We start from the raw sequence: 9734 nt of genomic DNA on the forward strand, positions 1-9734 counted from the left end.
AAAAAAAAAAAAAACCATAGATAACACAGCATCAGTGCCAGCCAGTACCAGCATGAGGCCTCGAAGGAGCTTGTTTAAAATCAGGGGAGAATACATTCTTTATTCTGCCAAAAACAGGGATTTCAATTCAAATTCCAGAAGGCCTCATTTTGCTGGCTCAGTCATATCAGGTCTAAATATTCTTTACCTAAAAATAGAACCAAGGTTGTTAATCTACTCCTTCAGGGCCTGTGGTTTTGCAGACACAGGACCCAGAGGTCTCTAGCATGGTGAACCAGATGGATGAGGGCTCATCGGCATGAGATGTACACACCAGTGGAAAAGAAAGCCAGGAAGCAGCTGAGTGAGCCGCATGCATCGGAATAGTGTTGGCGAGGGCTACCACCCACACGAGTGGGACGGACTTGCACAACAGAATGTGTTTCCAATGGTTCTGGAGTGTCGAGGTCTAATAGTAAAGCGTGAACAGGTTGGAACCTTGGGAATTCTCTGTGTTTGCAGATGGCTTCCTCCCCCTTCTGTCTTTACTCAGACTTCCCTCCAACTCACATAGGAAAGAGATGGCAAGTGTCTGTTGGTCTACACTCCTTCCTTCTGCAAAGACACCAGTTGGGTTGGATGAGGATACACCCTGATAGCCTTATTTAAACCTGACTACCTTTTCAGGGACCCTACAGCCCAATATAGCTAACTCTGAGGTTCTGGGATTAAGATGTTAGTATATGAATTTTGAAATAATCACCAATTATTTGAAACAAACAAACAAACAAACAAACAAACAAACTGCTTAGTAATCTTGGATAAGCAGATGGGGAACCTGGTGATTAGACTGGACCACCATGAGATGGTGAAGTAACATGATGAGGGGGAGGAGGAGGAAGAACCTTCTAGAAAGTCCTAGAGGTTGGCCAGGACTTGAGTGACTCTGAGTCTGGTTGTTCACCCAAATCTGCAAGGTTTGGACCCAGAAATGATAGCCTGAGTAAAGACGCAGTTCCTGGGTGGCAGCCTGGCTGCTTCTGACCCAGCAGAAGGTCTTCTCTGTTGTGCATGCAGGACCCATCCTCCTTGCTGGGATGTCCGCCCGTATCCCCCCCTCTTCTGATCCCAGGGAATGATGTCTTGAAACTGTTCATTTTCTAGAACACTGGAGTCTTCTCATTTATTTCAGAACTTTTCACTGCTGTCTTAGCTTTCCCGACGGCTGGCTCCAGAGTAAAGAGGTCACATAGAAGCAGGCCCCTAGGGTCAGGACTGGGCCATGTCCCAGTTTTGATAGTGAATGACCCTCAGATGCAGCTGTGGGCCGGTTATTCTGTAATTGCAAAATTTCATCCTGGAAACCACGTTAGATCCTAGCTATTTTTAGTGCAGAATATGCTCATATCTGTTTTAATAGTTTTCGTGGGTTCCTACAAACTCTGTGTCCTCTGTGCTTTCCCCTCAAGCTGTGGAGCTGAATTGGATCCAGAACTGACACAAAGTCTGGGTTTTGGGTCATGTCTTCTTTGCACTGTATTTTGGTTATGAAGGTTGTTCATGCTTCCAGTAGTTCAATGACAGCTTGATCTAAGCTGGGTGTGCTGTGGACCATTCCTCTCTGGCCACTGCCACCAGCATGTGGTCCAGACACTATAACCCTATGGTTATAGCCACTGCCCTGCTTAAGCTGGAGTTCTGAACTCCTCTGTCTGTTGGCAGGATATCTTGTTTCTTCTATCCCTCACGTCATGAGCTTGCTTCCTGACCTCGTCAGGCCACAGTTCTGCAGGCTTTTCCCCTTGGCAGAGTCCCGAGGCCACTCTTGGCTTGTTTCTTCTCTGCTTTAACTGGGACATGCACTCAGAACATCTCCCCTCTCTGAACTGCCTTCCCTAGTTCCCCCAAGACCACCCAGCTGCTTGGTGCTCTCTCTTTGGCCTCTCATAGCTGGACTAGGGGAGAGAAACAAAGAGCTAAGCTTCCCTGTTGTCCCAACCATCACAGCTGTGCTTCTCCATCTGGGCCTCCAGTGATGCTTCGACGAATCTGTCTGACCTTATACAGTCACCCTTTTCTCTTCCAGAAGGGCTACCACAAAAGGTAGCCACGTTCTTCAGCTTCTTTCCTGGCTTTTGCTATCTCCTGTCAGGTACCCTTCTTTCTGTTCCTTTTGGGGGTGAGGTATCTTCCTTACATGACTTCCATCTCCCTTTCTCCCTGCTTTGAGGAAAAGTTGAATCATCCCTTCTCTTGAAGGCTGACTTCATTAGCAGAGTATCTTCAAACCACAATGAGACCTCAGGGCAAATTTGGGGTTGAACTCCTCTTTGGAGCCTTCCCTCCAGAAGCCTCCCTGATGCCTGGCTCAAAGTGTTGACACACACTGTTGCACAAATAATTCAACACTGAAATAACTTAACCATGAAATCATGAAAACCCAGTTTAAACTCTTCTTGCTGTCTTACCTAGTTCATTACTTTTTTTGTAGTTGAGACAGAACGTCTGAGGTTGGGGATACATTATAAAGAAACGAGGTCTGTCTTGGCTCATGGTTCTTGCCACAGAGGGGTGACTGTTCCTAGGCTAGGGCCAGAGTGCCAGAAAGCTGGAGAGGCTGAGCTGCGCTTGCTCATACAGCCTTGAAGGAATGTTCTAGAAGGACCTCTGTAGTCTAATAAAAGCCAGAGTCTGTTCAGAGGTCAATAAGTGGGGCCATGTGCCACTTCCATAACCTTTATATCTACCAAGGGCTCTTCTTTCAAAGTCTGCAAGTGAAAAAAAAAAACATGTAAGAGCTTGGGAGTCAGCCAGGAGTATAGTATACAGGATTCCTGAAAAATCCAACGTTAGTCTGGAGAGAAACACCTCCTTCTTATTGAGCTATTCATAAATGGGATTTTATTATGAATGGGGGACCAAGTAACAGGCTGAAGGAACCAAGCACCCAATCAACAAGGCCAGGCTTCTCATTTTCAGAAAACACACACCCTGCTTTCCATTTGACCCCCAGATGAAGCAAATGCAGGAAGACTTCCATTAAAACTACCCTAGAGAAATCCAAACCACACCTTTTGAGATATGCCTTTCCCAGGAATATTTCACACTTGTCCTTCTTAGCCTAGATAGTCTATGATCCTGTCCCTGTGCCATCCCGAGGGGCCCAGGAGCACCAACTATTATAGTCAGGAAAGGGCCCCTGTGAACTGTCAGGAAGTGTGGCTGGAAACTAACACGCCATGGGATGGATCTATGACAGCTGTGGGTCTGACTCACTCTAGGGAGCCTTCACAGCTGGCTACCCTGAGAATCTGGATCATCCCTTCATATGTGTGTGGGGAATTAGGCCAGCAATGGGAGATAGTAGGCTGGACTTGGCACAGGCTAATGCTGAGCTCTTTTTACAAGTGAGATGGTGATGTGGCCATCAGAGTCACATGGATCTTAGCATCTGATGTTGGTCTCCTGGATGCATAGATGACAGTGCCACTGAAGGGCACCAGGACATCAGTTTTGTCTACTCAATGAGAGTCCCAGGGTAGGTCTATGACTAATGGAAACCCAGACCTATCCACACAGGCATCTGAAGAACCTCTTGAGTCTCACAGTACTATCAAAGGCTTCTTCAATGACCTGTGCAGAGTCCCCCTCACAGCAATTTGTGGGTGACTTGGTATCTCGCAGCACAGTAAAACCTCAGCCTCACATGGTGAAATAGATGCTGATATTGATAGACCTACTGATGTTCAACTCTGGTGGGGTCAATAACAAAGCCACCTGCTAACTGACAGAAGGCCAGCCTGACTGCCATTTATGGGGGGTTACTCAAACTGTGACCCTCGGGACCTGAGTCCATAGGTATGACCAGAAACCAGCAAAGGCATGAGAAAAAAATGGACACATCTAATCCAATGGGAGTCCCCTCTCTGTAATCAGGCACTAAACATCGCTATTTTTAATTGTAAAGCAACACCAACATTTGGTGGCATGATCTACAAAGTTCAAATGCAAACTTGAGAATTTTGAGGTAAAATAGATTGTGCAGAAGTAGCCTCACTCCAGGCTATAGAGGATGGAGATACATTTCTTTGCTGTTCTATGAGAACCTTGAGGGAAGATTGTTTAAATGAGCAAGTGCCACACCCTGAGCTGCCCCAGGGTAGTGCAAGCTACTTCTGATTGACGGCTTACTGGATTTCAAGAGCCAATTCTAGGATGCAGATGCTGGCAGCTTGGCTCTGTCTTGTGAGGTCACTTCTGTCTACAGCGTAGCTTTCTGTCCTCATGATGGTAGCTTCCTAACTGAGGACACCCTAGAAGAAGGAAAGCAGGATCTCAGACATACTCCACAGGCCCCAGTGAGATGGACTGAAGGACCACGTGAGGGTGTTCGAAATGAGTTTTATGTTCACCATGAAGGCTTTTTGGCTTCTGTAACCTATAATGTTCTACATGGTGTTGGTGAACCTGGAGGACATCAAGATTCTTCTCTACCTCTTTTCTCCTTTTCAAATTGCTTTGTCTTTTAGACCGTCTCCTTCACCTTCTGCAAAAGCTTTCCCAACTCCAGGTACTGGCCAAGAGGCGCTGTTCTGGTGTCTCTGAGGGTGGCAGGATGTCTATGGGCCGCCTTTCTCTACTTTGGGTTCTGAGTGATTCCTTGGACAAGTGAGCCAATGGATCCATTGGCATGGTGGACCAGGGCCTTGGGTCTTCATCCAATGGTCCTTCCTTGGAACATTGAATACATCTTTAATGTGAAAGGGATAGGGCAGTGAGTTGGCCTAAGCAGGACAGATGCTACTGACTTACTTCCTGATGGGGAGCCAGAGCTTGGGGAGCTCAACCAACCATTTGTGTAAGGAGATGAGTGTGAATGCAATGAACAGAGATTCTCAGTGAGCCAGATCCTTTACTCAAAGCATTCAGGAGCACCATGGTCCTCCCCAGAGTGGTTACAGTGTTTATACTAGCGTAGCTACAGGGATGCTCACAGTGCAGCCACCAGGAGCTTCTGAATGAGCTGCAGCATAGTGAGCTAGGACTACAGGTCCTACAGCAGGGCTCTAATTTCCACCCAGTGCCTGTTGTCATCCAGCTCTGTAATGTTCCCCCCACCTTTGCCTCTCAGTCTCTTTGTCTGCTATTGGTGCTATTCCTGGTGATATCTGACAGATCCATTCCAGAACAAGGAAATTAAGAGTCCTTCTTTGTTATTATTAAGTAGATTTTCTTATTTAAGTATTACTCCAAAAAGTCATTTATTGGAGTGGACACTGGCATCACAATGGACTGTGTAGACAACCATGGGCCTTGAGAGTATGGCACTTAGTGATGTCCTAGTCACCTCAGTGTATATGAGCATGCCATATAACATGCACAGGATGGAACCACCTGAAAGAGCATTTACCAGTGTGTGTTTCTGCGGTTAGCAATACACAGCTGTATTGTAATACTGTGTGTGTTAAAGAGTTGTGGGAATCTATTCAGAGATGGTTCAGGGGGGTTGCATCTGAATTTGCCCAGGAAGAATGGGTTTATGGTGGATCTAAGCTTTTGAGGCAGTTGTAGCCAAAGCTATCCCAGAGTCTGTTATACAGCCTGGGCTAGCCTTTACTCCATAAGTGCTGAGGTTACAGACATAAGCTCTGTACCCAGCTGTTACATACAGTCTCAGAGAAGAAGAAACTGATGTGGCCAGCGAGTACCCTTGGAGTCCTCTGTAAGTAGTAGACTTGATGTAAACCCTGAGTCTAGAGTCTGGGTTAGCCTGATCTAAAAACCTGTCACATTTAACTAGCATAGAATTATACCTGGGGAAAGCATCATATGGAATTTTTGCCTTTTTTTCATGGTAAAAAGAAAAAATTGGTTCCATACAACTTCAGAAATGTGCTGACTTATGAATCATGAGGGACAGCTCAGTCCAGCCTGGCTTCCTGGTCTACAGCCAGGTGGTGCTCATTTTGTTCTATGCCTGACAGGGGGACCATGTATAACTGTCCCAGGTCTTCTGTGACCCACCAGTTCTGCCCATGACTTACCTGGTTCTGTTGCACTAAGACCAATGGGGGAGGGGATATTCCCACCAATTCTGAAATAAATACACTTTGCCCCGGTGAGTGTGAGCCTGATTGATTTTGTCAGTTGTGACTTCCTGTTTTCAAGATAAAAGATCTACAGAATTTATTAGAAAAATTCCTAGTGCTTTTGTGAGGCCATTGCACACAGCTTAGAGAAAAATCCTCACATAATTTGATTATAGATGAATTCTAACCACATGGAATATTTTCCTGATGCATGTATCTGCTTTAAGAGAGGCTCCCTGGACGATCTACAAAAGACAGTTGACAGTATGCAGAATCCAGAATACTAAAGAAAAGAAAGTTCCAAGGTGCTTGAAAAATCAAAGCCTCAGAAGAGAAGTGACTGTGTCTGAAGGGATGGGCCCTCTCTGTATGCTGTGGGTTTTATCCACACTTCCACTGTCCTGGGAATAACCTCTGGCCAAAGTCCTTCTCTTCTCTGTGGGGAGACTGCAGTTCCAGCTTATGTAGAGTCAGCTGGGCAGGGTGTAGTGTGCCCACTTCTATAAGGAGCCTATCTAGACCCAAACTTGTTTCACACTCATGAGAACAAGAGACTGGATGGCTGGTATGTGTGTGTGTGTGTGTGTGTGTGTGTGTGTGTGTGTGTGTGTGTGTGTGGTGAGTTTAAACAGAGAGAGTACTGGGAATTGGAATAGGTGGGTCCCCATCCCTGGTGGACACTAAATGACACTAAATGGCCCCATGACTTTATCTGCTTTGTCTCCAAATGTGGATGTCTTTCTTCCTCACCCCAAGACCACTTTGTGTTGGGTTATCAGATGTTCTGTGGTCCTGGCCCCATCCTAGGGTGCCAGTAGGAAGGTTGGCAGGTGCTGGTGGCAGGAGCCGCACCGTATATTGGGGCAACTGCTGTCTCTGCCATGGGGTTGTGTGGTTAACATTCAACAGGAAGGACTACTGTGCATCGGAATTCCAGGATGCACACTACAGCCAGCAAACTTGTGTGGTCTTGACGAAGTTCCTTGTCCTGAGAACCTCATTCTTTCCTCTTGTTGACCCCATCACTACAGAATTCCAGGAGTCTTTGGTATCCCTGCCCGGCATTACACTAATGAGTGCAGAGGTTGTCAAATGAGAATCTGTCCCAAGTGGAAACCTGCAGCGATCCTCAAGGATAGAGTAGTCCAGGGGATACCAGGTCTCCTTCCAGATGCTTGACTGGGAGGACTCTGATGGAAAACAAGAGCAGGCTGAGCATGTTGGGCCTATGCAGCAGCAAGTGCCTGGACTCATAGAAGACCCAGGACCATTGCATTTTTCTGGGTCATTCTGTTGGGTTACAAAGAGTTTAAAGTTTTGTATATTGGGGAAAATGTTTGTTGCGACTGTTCTCAGATGGCTTTAAGGAAGGGTGTCCAGTGGCTCATTAAGCAACTCCAGGAACCCCACAAAAGAATGGTCCTTTGCTTAGACGTACAACATTGGAGATAGTCATTTCAAAATAACTGTCCGAGATGGCTGTTTGTGAAGCTCATGCTAGCTCATGGCATTTGTTCTCAGATATTATCTGAGACTGGAATTTCTAGTCTCACAGAATTAGTCAGAATTGGTGATGAGCCTAACATAGATGACAAAGAAAGGATGCTTGGAAGTAACTGCCTTATACAACTAGAGAAATACTCTTTTGCTTAGCAGCATCTTCAAATTAGGGCTAGAAGTAGTCCACTGTTAGAAATGGGCAAGCATGGTGGTCACATGATCCATAAACCCTTGTTCCTCAATGTATCAGCTCTTACTAAAAATAGATAGGTAGGTAGCTGGATAGACAGACAGACAGACAGACAGGCTCTAAATACTAACCAGTGTCCCCAAGACATACTACTTTGAGAAAGTTAACAATGGGAACACTTCAAGTCAGCTCAGAATTTTTGGAAACTGGTTAATTGTCAGTAAAAAAAGTCAGAGACCCTGAGGATAGTGGCCACAGTGGGGCATAGCCAAGATTTGTGGGAGATGGGGCAAGATTTACCTAAGGGTGGGAATAGAAACTCCAGATCAAAATTGGTTAGTCTTTAGCTTGTTTACAGCAAGGAAAGTTATCCTTTCAACATGACAGAGAAAAGGTGTTCTGGAGGCCAGTTGTAAATAATGCTGAAGGACTCTGTTATATTTTAATATTTATCTCTAGCCCTTGTCGCAGAGTATACAGCCTGTCTAGCCTAATGGGAGTGAAAGGAAATAGATGAAAATAAAAAAAAAAAAAGCTTCCAGGTCTGTGGCTGGCACACATGGAATGTTTTCATTTTAAGTTCAGAAAATTGGCATGAAATGGAGGCCTGTGTGGATGGAGTCCACCCTGGAGCTTAACAGAACAGGGTACCAAAAAATGAGTGTTTTAAGCCCAGCATTTAACCAACGAGGCTCAATGTGTGCAGAGATTTCACATACATGATGTAAGCTCCATCCTTTAATCATTTCTGTGTTGTGTCCTTCTTAAGAAAAGGAAGTGCCTAACAAGCCCTTGCGTATGCGTGTCCGAGCCTCAGATGACAGGCTGTCCGTTGCATGGAAGGCACCACGCCTGTCTGGAGCCAAAAGCCCACGAAGATCTCGGGGTTTTCTACTGGGCTACGGGGAAAGTGGCCGGAAGATGAATTATGTTCCACTGACCAGAGATGAGAGATCACATGAAATTAAAAAGCTTGGTGAGTTTGAAACGATATCCCATGCAATTTGCCCATCCCTTTTGTATTTAGAACATCATACAAGGCAGAATGTTGTCTAAGTGAGAGATGCTTCTCCCAGGTATGATGGTTATTCAAGGTAATGCCCTATGTTAGCCACCTTCCCCCTCCTTGTGAACAAACCAACTTCTGGAAGGAAGGGGTTATTTCGGCTCTCAGTTTTGGTGATGAATCCCCACAGCAGGGAACGCATGGAGGCAGGTAGCTCTATGGTAGCTGGAGTATGCTCCTGGAATGTCCTAAGTCTCAGAAGAATAAGAAGCAGAATGAACTGGAAGTAGGGCCCAGCTACAGAGCTCACAAGGCTTGCCTCTGGTGACACACTTCCTTCTGCAAGCCTCATCTTGTAAACGTCCCACTGCATTCCACAGTGCCACCAGCTTGGGGCCAAGTGCTCAATTTCATACCCAATGGGGACAGTTCTTACTGAGACCACAACATCACTTTGTCTCATCCTGTCTTGGCCTCTGTCACACTAACCTTTATTCAGTGGCAGGACCACACTGCCTTATATGTTGTTTCTATACAGAGTCCTTGAGCCACTTATGTAGATGTGAGGTGTGCTGGGGAGGGGAAATATTTTCCCCTTTATGGTTCTGTTTTCATAGCAAAGGTAGCATTAGCTATGGAATGTTTGTGGGCATATTTGCTGGGACCAGGAGACACTGTGTGGTCCATCTTAATAGTTCTTAACCTTTATTGACAAGCTAGACAGGGACACAGGCCACGTTCCGAGAGCATGGGACTCTCCCCTTAGGAACTGTTAATGACCATTCTTGCCCTTGCCCCTGCCCATTATCTACTCAATGAATTGGATATATAGCTAGGCCCCTTTATGTACCTTTCTAGGGGAAGCCAGGCTACAGAGACTCAAGGGTCCAGGGTGGCCTTGGTAGCAAATCTACTCTGTGCTATAAGTACAGTTGTAAAACCACTTTGTACATGCCATGACACCTGCGCT

At 45.9% G+C, this 9734-nt stretch overlaps 1 protein-coding gene across 3 annotated transcripts in view; it reads left to right on the plus strand.

Moving 5' to 3' along the window:
- The window catches only part of Fndc1 (fibronectin type III domain containing 1), an 89767-nt gene that overhangs the window by 31971 nt on the left and 48062 nt on the right, over positions 1-9734 (plus strand). For all 3 annotated transcript variants that reach the window (XM_031352560.1, XM_031352562.1, XM_031352561.1), the window contains exon 5: positions 8528-8734. In XM_031352560.1, coding sequence (XP_031208420.1) covers positions 8528-8734 — 207 coding nt within the window. The remainder of the gene's footprint in view (positions 1-8527; positions 8735-9734) is intronic.

This window comes from Mastomys coucha, unplaced genomic scaffold, assembly GCF_008632895.1.
Source record: "Mastomys coucha isolate ucsf_1 unplaced genomic scaffold, UCSF_Mcou_1 pScaffold5, whole genome shotgun sequence".
Taxonomy (NCBI): domain Eukaryota; kingdom Metazoa; phylum Chordata; class Mammalia; order Rodentia; family Muridae; genus Mastomys; species Mastomys coucha.